The sequence below is a fragment of the Vicia villosa genome, linkage group LG4 (assembly GCF_029867415.1).
Source record: "Vicia villosa cultivar HV-30 ecotype Madison, WI linkage group LG4, Vvil1.0, whole genome shotgun sequence".
In the NCBI taxonomy this organism is placed as follows: domain Eukaryota; kingdom Viridiplantae; phylum Streptophyta; class Magnoliopsida; order Fabales; family Fabaceae; genus Vicia; species Vicia villosa.
The window spans coordinates 57825074-57842318 of NC_081183.1; the positions used below are offsets into that span (position 1 = coordinate 57825074).

Below are 17245 nucleotides of genomic sequence, written 5' to 3' on the forward strand. Positions count from 1 at the left end.
TGATCAATTACCTCAATGTGTTGACTTGTGGAAATGTCATCTTTGTACTTCATGGTGTTTCGCACATCAATCTTTAGTTCCTCATCATAAACTTTCAAGGTCATTGTACCTTCCTCTATGTCGATCAAGCATCTCCCGATCTCTAAAAATGGTCTCCCCAAAATGATTGGTATCTCTTCATCTTCGGGCATCTCTAGAATAACAAAATCTACAGGGAATACGAACTTGTCGATTTTCACCAACACGTCTTCTACCACTCCGTACGGTCTTTTCACCGATTGGTCAGCAAACTGAAGTGTCATTCGTGTATCTTGTACTTTACCTATCCCCAATCTTTTGTAGATGGATAATGGCATAAGACTTACACTTGCTCCCAAATCAATAAGAGCTTTCTTGAAAGACCTATCACCGATGGTGCATGGAATAGTTACTGAACCTCTATCTTTCTTTTTAACCGGAATCTTCATGCCCTGCAAAATAGCACTACAAGTTTCAGTTAGAATAATCGGATCACTCTCGATGGTCCGCTTCTTTGAGATAATATCTTTCATGAACTTTGCATAGGTTGGCATTTGCTCAAGTGCCTCTAAGAAGGGAATGTTCAGCTCAAGTTTCTTGAATATCTCCAAGAACTTCTCAAAATTTTTCTCATGTTGTTATTTCTTCTTATTTCTTGTGGGGAACGGAAGTTTAACCGTCGGTCTAGGTGCAACTACTTTTTCTTTTACCACCCCTTTTTCCCCCGTGACCTCTTTACTTGCACCCTCATTCTCTTTAATCTCTACATCCACTTCAATCAACATATCTTCTTCATCAGAATTCTTCTCAGGTGTGTCATTGGATTTATTGCTTCTGGTAGTTACAGCGTTCACATGATTATTGTCTCTGGGATTCGTAACCGTAGCACTAGGTAGAGCACCCTGTGGTTGAGAGTTAGTCATTTGTTGTGCAATCTGACTCATTTGGATTTCCAGATTTTTGATAGAGGCCCCTGTGTTCCTCAGGCTGCTCCTAGTTTCTTCCTGAAATTGAGAATTTTGAGCTGCCATTTTTTCAATAGCTATCTCCCATTCTGCCTTCTTCGGTGCCTGTTGTTGAAATTGTTGAGGTGCTTGAGATTGGAACTGTTGCGGGTGGTGTTGAAATTGTTGCTGGTATGGAAGTTGTTGTTGGGGAGGTAACACCATTATGCTATTTTGTTTAATTGACTAGTTACAATAATTTATATTTCCTACGCAATCCTCGTGATCGATACTTGGGGTAAAACCCATTATAACTACACCGGTGAAAATAGTACACTTGCTATTTCTCCGATCAAGTTTTTGGCGCCGTTGCCGGGGATTGCCAAAATATAAGTTATTATTCAGTCAATTAAAATTTTATTGCTCTGCAATTAAAATTTTATTTCCTCTGCAATTTTTAATTTTTATTTATTTATTTTTGTTGTTTACTCTCAACTAATAATTGTCTAATCTTGTATGCGAGGTAAGGCCTCGGCTGAACTTCTTTTTGACGCAGAACCCGAAAGATTATTGCGAGCACGACTCGAGAAGTTAAGCGGAAAAGACTGGCATCGAAAGAAGAATCACCTGTAGTGTCAGAATCGGAAGACGAAGAAGTACTATCTATTCAGTCCGAGCAGTCAAATTCTGAGCCTGAAACTATGGCAGCTGATCCACCTCCTCCAGAGAGACTTTTAGGTGATTATGGAAGGGCCAATGCACCGCTTGGAAGAATGACCATAGTAAATCAACCAGTTAACGTGGCACACTTCCAACTACATCCTTCCACTATCCGTCAGTTAGAAAGCAGGCCCTTTGCTGGAAGAATCAATGAAGATGCAAATAAGCATTTACAGAGATTCCTCACCACAACAACATCATTGAAGATAGAGGGCCATTATGAAGAAGCAAAGAGACTCGTGATGTTTCCTTTTACTTTATCCGAAGATGCGGAAGAGTGGTTTTACTCACTTCCAGCTGGAAGTATCACCACATGGCAACAGATGGAAACCGCCTTTCTTAACGAGTACTTCCCCGCATCAGTTTTCATTCGAAAAAGATATGATATTGTAAATTTCAAGCAGAAAGAAGGGGAATCGTTGGGAGATGCATACAAAAGGTTTAAGAGATGTTTGGTTGCATGTCCTACTCATAATATGGACCCAACAGAGCAAATGCAGACTTTTGTTAATGGTCTACGAGTCAAGACAAAACAGCTGATAGACACGGCAGCCGGTGGCTCAACTAATTTTTCAACAACCACTGGTATCAAGAGAATCATAGAAGCTATTGCCGCTAATGAGCACATTGAGTTATATGACCGTGCAATGAGCCAACCGGAAGGTAAAATTGATTTAAAGCTTGCCGATCAGGTGGTTAAAATGGAAGAACAAATTGCAGCTGAAGTAGAAAGAAGATTGAAGAAGATGAATCTCGGTGAACAGAAGGTAGCACAAGTTGAGCCAGCCGCCTCAGTTGTATGTGAAATATGTAGTGGACCGCATTTTGCTATGCATTGTGTGGCAACGCAAGAACAGGTGGAACAGATTCATATGTTGAGGCAAAATAATCCATATGCCAATACATATAATCCAGGTTGGAAAAATCATCCTAATTTTGCATGGAAGGACCAAACTGCCCCCGGAATACCCAAACTGCCCCCGGAACTTTAAAATTGTAAAAACAAAAAAAATCAGAATTTCTGTCCGCACAGCTGACACGGCCGTGTCACTTGACACGGGCAGACCGTGTCAGCTTCTGGTCTTAGGAGCACAGTTCTTCAGGAGGCCTGACACGGCCGTGTCAGGCGACACGGTCAGACCGTGTCCGCCTCTGCCTCCTTGCTCATTTTTACTTCTTGCTTCCTTTTTGCGCACCTCTTGGACATGCGATCTTTCTTCAATCCGAAGCTAACCTGAAACCATTACTAAACGAGATCAAAAGCACCTAATTGACAATGAAAACGGCACAAAAAAAAATTTGCAAACAAATAAACTACAACTAGATAAAATAACGAAAACATTTGAAAACAAACACAAATTGTTACCAAATATGACGATCGTGTGTCGAATTCATGATGAAATTGAGTGTAAAATGGTGGCCGATCAATGTTGTAACAGCCATCTGATGATGATGATGATGAAATAACTTGTTCATTTAGGTTAACAAATTAGCAAAATACCCATGCAGACCCGTGCGTCCGCACGGGTAAATTTATTTGATGCTATATAGATTCTATTTAAATATGCATGTAAATTTAAAAAGAGCTATTTAATTATAAAATGAATAATAATAATATAAATTTAATTTTGACATTTGAAATTAAAAAATTTGTATTTCAAATAAAGACAATTGTTAATTAAAATAAAATATGTATTTTACTAATAGTGGCCCGTAAAAAATAGAAATTTTGACATTCGAAAATAAAAATTTATGTCTAAAATAAAGATAATTGTTAATTAAAATAAAATAAGTATTTTGCTCATAGTGACCTATGAGAAATATAGAAAATTTTGACATTTTAAAAATAAGAATCTTATGTCTCAAATAAAGATAATTGTTAATTAAAATAAAATAGGTATTTTGGTGAGAGTGGTCTGTGAGAAAAATAAAAGTTATAAATCTTAATATAATATTTTTTGTGCAGTTCATTTGGAGACCATATTTGGAATTGGACCATCAACCCAACCTCGAAGATGCACTAATTTGGACTGCAGAAACTGCGATCATCCAGTTCAATGTCATGGAGATGCACCACAGTGACCGGGTAAAAATGCAGTTCGGCATGCATTAGGAAATCTCGGCAAACCCAATTTGTTTGTATCCATGGCATCTCTTTAGAGCCCATGCCCAATGGGGTTACACTCCCAATTAGAAAGATTTTGCTCTAGAATGATGCCGAACTTGGAAGAGACGTGAACGTCATGTCCTACAATTTCATGTCGCACCCGAGAACCAAATAATGCGACACACAACTGAATATATGAATTAGCTATGATCGGTTACTACGCCTCAAATATTTATGTCTCACCAGAGGTATTTGATTGACTCATGCACTCGAGTTATATCGTCATCGAATACACAATAATTACCAAGAAACATACACCCCTAACAACAAACCCAACACACATCCATCACCCAACGACGCCATCTATCCAGAAGCACCCAACCACGTCACCATGAAGAATACCAAGACTAACAAATGCCAAATACCCAAACTCAAAACCAAGAATATATATCATACAACCAACAAGACCATGTGGGTTCATCCATTACTTACCTAAGCCCCAACCTAGGCAAACATCAAGAATATTCCCCCATCAACCCAACTTACACGCAACCATCCATTCACCGTAACACCCAACACACCCAACACTTATCTGACTACCATACCCCACAAGACCAAGTTCCATTTTACCCTAATTATTCAAACAACCAATGCTACCGACCACCCATGGAGCCCAGATCTCCACCACCACCCCGACCAAACTTTGGGAATATGGGTAACCTTTTCGAAAGCGGGTCTTCTTCTATGCATGCTGACCTCTTGGATTTCATGGACTCAGATCGCATTGATTTCCCGAGGCCCCCGACCCAATCACAACAGAAAATTCCTAGACAACGAAATACTAGGAGAGGACGGAGACGAGAAAATTAGATCTTGTTGTAAATGTTTATTATTTCAACCATATAATCATGAATTTTAATTAATATTATCAATTTTTTTCTTTCATCCTTAAATATTTTTTATTTTAAAAAAAAGTTAACACTCATGCACCAGATAACTTACCGCATACTCCTAGTTTTTACATGCATGCGCCAAGTGGGATGGCACCACGTGACAATTTTGCATGCATGCACCAAATAAATTGGTGCTTACTCCTAATTTTTACATGTGTCATCTGAGATTGCGTGCACACTTGTATCATTTCTAAAACGTGGTTATTTGCGTAATTTTTCCAAAACATGGTTATTGACTCTTTTTTTTTTCAAAATACCTAATTATTGCGGGAAAAAATAACCTGATGCTGAGTTTTTTATTTTAAACTCAGATATTAAAATTGTCGAATTTAAGGCATTCTTAGTTAAATTATTAACTTCTTAACTATATTTAAGAATTTACATAAGCATTCTCAGAGAATTAGTTATACTATACACTTTTAAGTATAATAATTATCTCAAAGAAGAATTGATAATTTTTAATGGTTAAAATCTACATAATAATATCACTTATTTTAACCTTTCGAATTTCATAGTTTAAAAAAATCAATTCAGATATTTCCCTCCATATTTTGTTCTCTTGCGAACTAAAATTTGAATTTCCTCCATATTTTGTAAGGAAAAGGAAAAGTTTAAAAAAAAAAACAAAACACTAGCAACATACTATAACGTTAATTACCAGATTCAAGTAACAAGCCTTAATTATAGTTTGTCCCAGGAAAACATAGACCAATTTAAATTTAGCCTTTGTAATTTGGTTTCTTTCAGTTAAATTATTTTTTCTATTCAATTTCTAAATAAAACAAATTTGGTTCCTTGATTTGACATGGCAAAGACAAATTATGCTACTTAAACTCAGTGGTACTATTAAAATCAAAATACAATATAATACAAATATATTTGCATACATCAAAAACATAATTAAGGCAAGTAACAGTTGTCAGCACTATAGCATTTGTGCTGAGAAAACGCTGTACAAATATTGAGATTTTCCATTATCTGATGGGTTAAGACAATTTGCAACATTTGATGATTAATGACATTTTACATTATAGGTAAAATATTACAACATTTATATAACATTTTCCACTAATACCCTACAAAAACCCACTCGCATACGCACTGCAAGTGTTAGTTATAGCTTACTCATAGAACTCAAATCTGTGAGACAACTACAACGTATACGGAGTTAATCCAGGCAATTAATTGAATCTGTAAGAATATTATACTAAATCATCTTCTGGATTGCGATCTCTTTGGCAGAAGTTGCTAACCGGCAGAATACTTTGAGACTATGTCCTAATTTCTCCTGAGAAAACAAGCAAACGCAGTGTAAGATCATGAAAATGCATTCCCTTAATACAAAATAAATAAATCACACACTCATTTATTTGATGAATCTGATGACACAATTGCAGTATTACATCATCTTTGCTAGTCAGAAAAATCAAGTGTTCCACTCGTAAAATCATTTTTATGTATAATAATTTAAATTTTTTTAATGAGGTAAACTCGTACGAGTTTACAGGTTGAGTTTACGAATCGATTTCACCTAAATAAAACGAGTTGACGTAAAAATGTAAGTTTGACAACCTTGAATCACACAGAATGGAATCTAAGATTAAGATAAATCTTAATAGAAGCTTGGAAAATGAACATCCAATCTTCTATGTAAATTTTTCTAGGATCTACATAATATTAAAACTATACTTCGACTTTATACACATGTAAATCTTGTAGACAAGGGCATATTAACAACCAAAACTTCAAGAACAAATATTAAACTATTAGAATGTTATCATGGATCATTAAATAGTTTCTATGAAACCCATACCTCATTTAACAACTCCAGTCGTTCAAGGGTTGGAACTAACTGTCCACATAACTCCTGTTGGGGATCATACTTCGCACCATATGTAATTGTTTTTGTGGCCGTGGTAGATTCAAATGCATCAGAGCTGCCAAAAGATACAACAAAACTTAGCCTAGAGAGAAAGTAAACAAGGGATACTTTCTATGACAATGTCTAAGTCTTTACATTACAATATCAAACTCAGTTCTATTTTTTCTTCAGTTAGATCAACCATAAAATAACTTAAAATTAGATATGGATTTTAGATTCATTTACTAGAACGCTCTTCTTATCTTTTATAACTTAATGCCTTACCAATCCTGAAGGTGGATAAGGATGATATTTAGCACATGCTCAGAGAGCGGGAGCAATAAAATAATTAGCTGATCCGTGCAAGAAACAACTCGGCACATCTCTACCATTGCAATGTATCTCCTGTAAAACATGTTTTAAAAAATCAGAGTGAATGCTATGAAAAGAGAAGATGAGCGTAATTCAGGGATAACCTTAATACAGTTTATAGTTAATACACAACAGATGGTAACTGCTCTAAAATTGAAGCATTTAAACAAATGAAATGACCATTAACTATAATCAGCTAAGATTGTTGAGATGGATTAACTAACAACCAAATCTTCACATCCAATTCAAACTAAAATTCAGCAATTAATTCTCCATGCAGTGGAAACTGAGAACTTCCCCAAAATTATAAAGAGTGTAATTGCTACAGGTTTTTCTTGAGAATGGAGATACTGAAGAGTATATATAGTAGATAGACCCCATCATTTGAATCAGACTACGTTATTTATGTCATGAGCCCTTTGGGCATAATGTAACCTTCTAGCTTATCAACTTATTTAGAAAAATGAGGGTAGAATCAAATGTCTAAGCATGTGGGCTTCAATACTAAGCTACTATATCGAGAATCAATTCTCCCGCCTCAAATTGTTTCATATTTAACAATTAACAATTCAGAAATAACAGACAGATGAACCAATTAACTCGGAAGAACAATCATGCGTAAAATTAGGAGACGTAAACCATCAAATTCAAGTTGTATGGTTAAAAAGGAGGAGAGTCTCGGGTGTTTTATGTGATACAAAAGTACTGCTCAGACAGCTGTAAGGCCGACGATGTTCTACAGGATAGAATATTGGCGGTAAAAAACCAACACAAGTTGTATGGTTGAAAAGAAGGAGGACCTCAAATGTTTTTTGTGATACATAAATACTGCTCAGACAGTTGTAAGACCAACGATGTTGTACAGGATATAACGTTGGCGGTAAAAAACCAACACAAGTTGTATGGTTGAAAAGGAGGAGAGTCTCAGGTGTTTTATGTGATACAAAAGTACTGCTCAGGCAGCTGTAAGACTGACGATGTTGTACAGGATATAATGGTGGCGGTAAAAAACAAACACGAGAATAAACTAAGTGGAGCAGAGATGAGGATGTTGCTTTGAAAGTATGGTAAAACTATAAGAGATAAGATTAGAAATGAGAATATTAAAGAGAATGTTGGGGTGGCACCTAGAGTAAAAAAGATGGTGGAAAATAGGCTTAGATGGTTAGGCCATGAGAGAAAAGACGTGGATTTTGTAGTAAGGAGAGTATATCAGTTGGAGAGTAATCAAACAGCTAGAGGTAGAGGAAGACCTAGAAAAATTATAAGAGAAACTATTAAAAAAATCTCGAGATTAACGAGTTGGACAGAAACATGGTCTATGATAGAACATTATGGCGTAATTTGATTCATGTGGTTGACTCAATTAAGTGGGATAAGATTTGGTTGTTGTTGTAATAATCATGTGGACATTGTGGAGAACTTTAATTTAAATAGAAACAACTATTTATAAAAAGATAGCTATATATAATAACATTTTAATTAAAAAAACATTAAAATTCTCACAAGGTCCAAGACCTTGAGAACTCTAGGACCGACAAAAAAGCTTAAGTTAAGAGTTATTAGAGTGAGATATGAGAGAGAAGAGAGAAAAAGCTAAAAGAGAAAAGAGAGAAACAGATTCTATTATTGTTGAATTGGAAAGGAGCATTATGCTCTATTTATACAAGAGGAGTTGAACATTCAAGAGTTGAATCATTCAAGCTCTACAATTAAGGAAGACTTTTCTTATTCTATTAAATTAAGGCTGGACTTAATTATTCTATAGTGCTGATTATTCATATTCTAAGATATAACTCTAATAAGAGTTATGTTGTGAAAAAGAAGTACATCATAATCTACTATTCAAATGCAGACCAAGTAAGGTTTCCTTTTAATTTTACTTGATCACGGACAATGTTTAAGAGTTCAAATTCATGTAAGCAAACATCACTTAGACAATTCATTTAGCACGTTTGAATTTTAAAATGCTAATATTTCTTAGAATCATTTTCATAAGACCCTAATTAATTCTTACTGTTTTATAGGCCAAACACCAATCCAATTTCAGTACCAGAAAGTTAAATTTTGGATTACTAGAAAAGTAGTTTTATGATCAACCTTCTTTGTATGTTATCGGAAGATGAAACAGATTCTTGCCGGACACACATACTGATGATTTCATCCACCTCCTGCCTTGACAGTTCATTTATGTCTCGAATCTGTAAAAACGAATGTGTTATGTTTACTTATAAATCAATATGAATATTAAATATCTGACAATATAAACCAAAGTACCACTAAGGTACAGCAGACACAAATTAGTTTTCAACTCTTACCTTGTTCAGTAATAAGGATTTCTCCTCAGCTGCCCTTTCAAGTGCAGTTGTAGCTGAACTGAGTATAGAATTTAGCAAGCTTAATGTAGGCTGTTGAAGTTCAACGGAAGTAGGGTAATTGGAGGAAGCATCGGAAGACTGAGACATTATGAGACAAGAAAAATATTAATTTAAAAATCGGAAAGAAAGGACATAGTTAGACAAGATGAAGAGGGAAAACAGGTCAAAATCATTATTAAACTACCTTCTTTATATGCAAAATATACCTGTAATCTCAAGGATTTCTTCGTGACTAGAAAATATAAGTAAGAACTCAGGCTGAAGCACAACTTAAATATCTGTAGTTCTGAACTTCTCTGATTCTGTACTCCAGAAGATTAAAATTATGATATGCATAGTGCCAGAACATCTATTTTCCATAAATGTGAATTCATAAAACTGCAAACTCACCTCAGGAGACACTTTTGATCGAGCAAAACCTAGAACCTTTGAGCTTGAGTCATGAGAAAAAAGAACATGCATTAAACCAAAAAGCCCTTGAACAAAACCATACTCGTCACTCTCTTCATATGGCCAAACCTATCACATAAAAATCAAAATGTAAAGCAACAAAACAAAACAACTTTAATTAGTAGCAAAGAGCATGCATCAAACATAAAAGCCGTTGTGCAGAACCAACTCAACATTCTCTTCATATGCAATGGATGTCTCAGAAGCCTTATGCATTGTAAGCAGCAACACAACACCATGATGCACAAATTGAAAAGTAATGTTCAAGCTCATGAAACGTAAATTCCCAAAACATTTTTTTGTTGGAAACCCCATTATTAGGACCTTTTCCATCCCAATGCAGCTCAAGAAATGTAAATTCCCAAGGCATATTTTTAAGGAAATCCCATAATTAAGACCTTTTCCATCCCAATACCTCCAAAGATTATCCACACAACCTTAGGTCTTTTGGACCTAACATGAGACTATTCTATGTTCACATGCTTAGATCGCAATTAAAGGTTCTTTGCCCCTCCTCGAGAGTGTGTATAAGGGAATAATGAACTGCAGTCCACCTCCAAAGATTATCACTTGTCCGCACCTAGACCTACAGAACATAGAGAAGCTAGCTTCTCAAAGCAAGTAAGAAGATGATAGGGGCTCAGAAATTATAGGATATCCAAAACCCAGGTTGAGAAGTATCAGATACTTGGTGAAGTATAGAAGTGGCTCTATTCTTTCCCCTTAAAGGATGTCTCCCCAAGTATAGAAGGATGGCTCTATTCGTTTTTTTCTCTAAAACGACAGTCATTTTGAAACGGAGGGAGTATATGATACTTGTAGAAGCATCTAAGTATTTTAAAAAACAGAGAAATGACTGAACTATACAATACCTTGCTTAGAATACCAACAACAAGATTGATCTGCTCCATTCTTAACTCATCGGCTTCAGCAATTTCTAAACGGAGGATTTGATCAAAGAGTGATTGATGCCCTTTGACAAAATCAATCACCTCCCGAACAATTTTATTTTTCATCTGTATTTTAAAAAAGAAAACAGAAACATGTACACAATATTCATCAATGAAACAATGTTCACGCAATAGCATGAGGTCAATTAAAGATTGAAACAGGATGTTGGAACAAAAACAACCCAAACAAAGTAGACAACAACCCAAGAAACATGTAATTATCAATGAGAAGTAATTCTATTCGGAAATAAGTTCTTTCACTTTTAATTTTAAAGTCTAGGGGACATGTGAATGCTGTATAGCCAGAGTAGCAACCTCAAAAGAGTTTACCATCATACTAAAACATGTGTCGTATAATAGAATTACATCAGAGGCGAAATAACCAGAAAACCAATAAGGTGTCTACTCTAAATACTAATCCACAGTAGAATTACATCACAGTTTAAATAACCATAAACCAATAAAATTCTATCCAGAGAGGAAGAAAATTTCATATAAGATACTATAATTGAAATATTGAAAAAGGAGCACAAGCCAACCTCCATAAAATCTGATGTATCAACCAAGGAAGTTAATGAAAAGACTAATCTCAAGACCGGAGTTATCATCATCCGTTGTCTATCAACATCCACAGCCATATCTCTTCTAATTCGTGTATCAACCCACCTTAATCTTCCCTGTAATTCTTAAGCTTTAGTAGAGGTTAGGTGAAATGAAAATTAAACGTGGCAGTCTAAAGGAATATAATCAGTCACCTGTGAATTGGTTGACCTGCCTGATGAAAGATGCTCTAATATGCCCATGGTAAATAGAACCTGTGCTCCAGATTTTCCATATTTGTGACTAATTCTTAGTAGTACAGCAAGTTCAGCCTCAAAGGTACAAGCTCTCTGCAAAGAGTCCAGTGAAAGACCACCATCCTGTAATCAAACAAATAAATTAAATCTGCGTCATATACATGAGATAAAAGTTTTAACGAAAACAAACATAAACATGAACATACTGAGACCCATTTCTAAAGTATGGGATCTACATTGATTTTTACCCATTAAGAGAGTGTTAGGTTGTTAATCTCGAATAGCAGAGCGAAATGCCGAACAACTAAAATGATAGAGCGGCATAGCCATATGACCGCTATTGTGAAGACTAAAAAACAATGTACATAGTAAAACATAAATTCCAACAGCATAAATAAATACTAAAAAAATAGAAATTGCAACAGCATACATATCCCATCAAAATGAGTTCCCATCAAAATCAAATTATAAAAGTATTCCTGCACAACATCATCTTCCTCATTGACATTAGCCACAGACAATTACGCATCAGTAGAGTCTCGCTTTTTCATAACTTGACGTATTTGTTAAATATCATCTGGTATATTCCTGCAAAATTTTACTTCTTCCCTTATCACCAATTGATGCTTCTTAGCTCTTGATATTCCTCATGTTGAATGGTGCTCACAAAAATCACAAACAATTGTATTCTTGCTCTGGTTTTTATAAGAATTTCACTACCACCCAATATCAAAATTGTCAATAGATTTGAAATAACCTTCATTGTTGGAGATTGGTGTTACTCTTGCAATGACAGAGGATGACGACGCCATGGTTATCAAAAGAGGAACAAGGCAAGGCAAACATAATAGAGGCTGTAGGAATGAAACCGACCAAGGAGAAGAGGTGAAGCAAAACAAAAATTCAAAAGAGAACAGCAGGGCAGAGGCAAACGATGAAGAAGCAGAAGAGAACGGTGAAAAAACTGATGAAAACGACAAAGAATGCAAAAGACACAGTGGAAAACATCGCAGGGGAGAAGGCAAGGGAGAACGATGCAGAAAAAGGAAAAAAAGGTGGAACTTAAGAGGCATAACACATGGGGTTAAATATTTGACCAATATAAAAGGTGGGAAAGACCAACATACCCTTAAAAAAATTAAAAATTATGTTTCAAAATGTTAGTACTTACGATTTTTCCCCAATTTGAGAAATAACAGCCATTAAACTGGGATGGCACTGCTATTGCGCCGCTACGAAAGTGCTATTGGCGGCTCTTAGAATGTGGGGTTGGGCCTAACTCATCCCTACAAAACCCGACTTGCAACACTAGCAGGATAGGCGGCAATAACAGGGTGACCGTAGTGTTTCTCAACTATTTCATTCTAAGCAATGTCGGACTAAATCCATCCCTTCAAACCCAACACTATCAAAGACCCATGACAATATGCAGTGCGTTGTAAGGTGAATTACGGGCTAGGAATCTTGAAACAATCGGAGGAGATGGACTTACTGCTTGCTAGCACAATCTTGAAACAATTGGAGGAGATGGACTTACTGCGTGCTAGCACAATCTTGAAACACTATAGCAGGATAGGCGGCAATAACAGGATGACCGTTGTGTTTCTCAACTATTTCATTTTAAGTAAGAAGTGGGAATAGTATTTTGGTCAGGTTCTCATCCATTCTGAACAGGGTTCGTATCATTTTGTATTAGAGCTCTGATTCTTATCATGTTTTTTACCATTAATTCATGTTCATCATAAGTACAAAAAATCATCTAAAGAACTATCAATAAAAAAAGAACCAAGAAGATAAAAAGATAAAAGACCAAATAGTGCATTAAAATAGTCAGAATTTCAATCATTGTATCTTGATTTTAGTGCCCTATTAAATTTTATTGGTTACATACATATTTGGGTATGACAAAGCCTTTGGATTTTGATTAGTTTATTAAAACCTAAGTGAGAATTAAGGAATTGTAAAAGGCAAGATGTTACAACATCAGTGTTGTTGATGGTGGATGGCAGTCCATGGCGGAGAGCCAAAATTCTGCCATACATGCCGCTTTGCAGCACCACTGTAGCAGATTATGGCGGAAAAATGCACAATATCGACCAATATTACCATTTTGGCGAGCCCAAAAACCGTCATGTATATCTACCATAGCGGCCACGGCGCAACAATTTGATAACAATGTAACATTCAAGCAGGAAAAGGTAAATTATAAGTGTACAAGCAAAACTTGAGTGAATCAATACGAATGAAACACGGGTATTGTGAGGTCTTATTCTTTTGCAGGAAAGACGAACAACAAAGATGAGAAGTGAGAACAATATGCAGAACACTTCTAAGATTGTGCCCAATTCCTTCATGTTGGCCCTCATGGGGGGATGAAACATTTGATGAAGAGAAAGAGTGGAAAATTTGATGAGTGGATAGGCCATATAAAAAGTGCTCATAAGAACGATCACATTGTAGTTAAAGGAGCAAAAAGCTTATGTTAACATTGAAAATTATGCAACCCTGAACGATTGATTGAATTTTCTATGCGGGCTTTGAGTGTGCAGATGAAGGAAGAGGAAGCCGATGACGAGAAGATTTAACCATTCAAGGGCAGTGAAGATGAAAAGTATTCCTCTAAATGAAAATTAACACTGGTGGTTGGGAAAGCAAGGTAGTAAAGATCACAAGCTGACGGGTAGGATATATCCTTTCACTAGGTTGTGGAGGGAAATATTGTCAAAATTAACACAGTTAGACTATTTGATATATCCAATATTATAACTAACTTATCTCTATAATTACTGTAATCAGAACATGTAATTTATAGTTTTTATTTCAGTTTCTATTTCCTTGTAACTCCTCAATCACGACAAATTTGATAGATCTTATATCTTTGTTATCAATTTCTAAAGCTTTAGAATAAAGAGAAATACATGCGGGCATTCCTCTTCATCTTCACTATCCATTTCAAGTGATAGCACCATCAACCGAAAGAAACATAAATGATTATATGATATGGCAAATATATTGTATACCATTACAAACTATCCGCAAATGTGAAACAAAAAAAAAAAGATAAGGTAATTTCATAATAGAAGGAATTGTTTGTGGTGGAGAGAACAAAAACCTGATTGGAAATATTGCTTATGGCAGTAAGGCAAGACCTTAAAAATCCCCTGCTTTGAAGTTGGCTCAAGAAATATCGCTCATGATCTATACAAATCAACGCATCAAGAACGTAGAGTGATATTGTTTTTCCAGGTTCACTGCCATGAGTTGCATCCTTTATGACCTGCCATTTCAAATTATGTAAAACTATAATTAATTGGCATACCGATATTCATAAAGTATATAAATAAATGTATTAAAATGAATCTGATAATTAGTGAAAAACAAACCCAACAATAACATGTATAGCACCTGGAAACAAGACCATAACATCTCGTGGATAAGGTATTTAATGAAGACTTTAATTTTTGGCTAGCCTAACGTGAGAATTAGACTATTAACCCACAACAAACCAAGCCACTTCACCACACAGCAAACTAAAACATCCCACTTATATTTATGTCAATTAAATCAAGATCATATGCATGTAAATAAAACACGCTCCTCTCAAAATAAATAGTTGAAAACTAAAACAACGATTAATATCCCATATTAGGCATAAGCATAAGCACATAAAATACTACATGCTAATAAGTAATGCACGTAAAACCCATAGTAAGAGTTTGCAAATAACCAAATCCAATATGCTCTGAGCCTCTTTCCTCAAAGTAGAAAAATTTGCACGAGCCAGTTCTGCCTGTTCTTTGTCAATCTGGGGGTTGTAGAGAAAAATGCAAAAATAGAGTTAATGTCACCAGATAAAATATTGTAGGTTATTTGCAAATGTTTAAGAAACTATACCTTTGGGAGATCAATATATTCGTTATCTTGTTCACTAAGCAGCAAGAACTGAAGAACTGAGGTTGGAACATCAGGATCAACAACATTCAAACAATACTGGAAATAGCTAAGAAGCAATGCATATTGGCTGTACAAAGGACATGCAAAAGTAAGATTGCCAGCAAAACAATACACAGCCTCGCAATCAGAGTCAATTACAGAGCGTGTAACATACCGTCTCCTAAGAGCTTCTGATGATTCGTTTCTAAGAATTGCCATGATAAGCTTAAACAATATGGTCAAGCAAGCACCATTTGATAATTGTTTAACCACAATGAGATCAAGGCATGTTATACTGTCAGAACTTAGACTTCCCGGAAACATAAACCTTTCATCTCGCAGCTTAGCCATGCACGTCAGTGCTACCTGAGGGACACTCCATGTATGGATAGTTAAATCATAACTGGAAATAGTAAATATAAAACAGAATAACTTGCAAAAAAGAAAAAACTACAAATAACAAAGAATTACAGGAATAATTCTGATCTATCAATTCATAATAAATTATTACAATATATACAGCAGAAGTGGCTCGGACAAAACAGGCAAACCCACCTTGTTTTGGCTTGCCCCACCATCAATCCTTCTAAAGCAGGATGGGTGAGCCAACTTAGGTAGGTGGGTCGAAAATCCCATCTAGCCCCTCGGCAGGTTGTCCCACCAATAAAAAAAAATTGTCATTCTCACTCATGAAAATGGCAACATAAAATAATAATGCATTTGAGGATAGCTATAAATTAAGGTTTAAAGAACACCCAAAAACGCTAAGAAACAGTGACCACTACTATCTTGAATGTTGGCTGGGGGTTGGATCTTTCAAGAACAAATGTTTGAGTGAAACCATCATTCATGCTTAATCATCACCAATATTAGCAAGAATAAGGTCCACACGCAGTAACAGAATGAATTTACTTAAATTATAAAAAAGTACAACTCATTGTAGTTAAACGCAGCAACAGAAAAGAATGTCATCTAAAAACAAATCCCTAAACCTGACCTGTTTATTGGGTTAATGGGATGTAATATAAAACAAAAGAGATAGACCCTTATATTTTTTTTTAAAAATAGCTTTTCTGATTGACCTTGAATGGGTCAATCCACCCCGTTTATTTCAGCGGGTTAAATGCAGCAAGCCAACTTGAGCGGTAAAGTTTAAAATTTCAATTCACCCGGCCTAAAATAGAGGGTTAAACAGGTCGGACTGCCATACCCGACCCGTTTCACCACCTCTGATCAAAAGGGCTAACTGCATAGCAGAAATTGAAAAATTAAAAAGGAATAAACACCTAATCTTTGGCTAACAATCAGATCATTACCTAAAAATAATAAAGGAAACAAACATTCTCCAAATTGTTCAAAGTTTATAACTAATATCCCCATAGTTTTGGGATTTAGTCAATACCCAAATCCTTGAGTTCTAAAATGACAAATTGGATACTTGAAGACTTCATCAACATTTCCACATCATAAATCATTTAATCATATATTTAAATATTTACCTGAGATAATATGAACGCCATCCTCAGCGAACAGTCTGGAGAAGCAGATGCAGTGAGAGAGGAATCGAGGATCCTGACCATGCCAAGAATTATGTAACAGTTACAACAAACCCAAAAATAAACAGAAGAGACACGAGACAAGTTGTAACTCATTTTATTTTCACTAAGACAGTACAGTAACTCACTGAAAGAGAATTTCAGATCGATCTTCAAGCATTGCTAATCTTCTAGATGCAGACACCTTTCAAAATCAACACAGTTTA

General features: G+C 35.6%; 1 protein-coding gene across 1 annotated transcript in view; it reads right to left on the reverse strand.

Moving 5' to 3' along the window:
- Positions 1–5642: 5642 nt before the first annotated feature.
- Positions 5643–17245, reverse strand: part of LOC131594839 (nuclear pore complex protein NUP205-like) — a 34457-nt gene continuing 22854 nt past the window's right edge. Inside the window, exons 30-45 of the mRNA XM_058867047.1 lie at positions 17168–17223; positions 16983–17055; positions 15659–15849; positions 15445–15571; positions 15278–15355; positions 14663–14827; positions 11509–11673; positions 11293–11430; positions 10676–10819; positions 9744–9872; positions 9560–9655; positions 9294–9431; positions 9076–9176; positions 6889–7008; positions 6556–6679; positions 5643–6030 (exon numbers count right to left, since the gene is read on the reverse strand). Of these exons, the coding sequence (XP_058723030.1) occupies positions 5950–6030; positions 6556–6679; positions 6889–7008; positions 9076–9176; positions 9294–9431; positions 9560–9655; positions 9744–9872; positions 10676–10819; positions 11293–11430; positions 11509–11673; positions 14663–14827; positions 15278–15355; positions 15445–15571; positions 15659–15849; positions 16983–17055; positions 17168–17223 (1926 nt within the window). The 3' untranslated portion in view covers positions 5643–5949. The remainder of the gene's footprint in view (positions 6031–6555; positions 6680–6888; positions 7009–9075; positions 9177–9293; positions 9432–9559; positions 9656–9743; positions 9873–10675; positions 10820–11292; positions 11431–11508; positions 11674–14662; positions 14828–15277; positions 15356–15444; positions 15572–15658; positions 15850–16982; positions 17056–17167; positions 17224–17245) is intronic.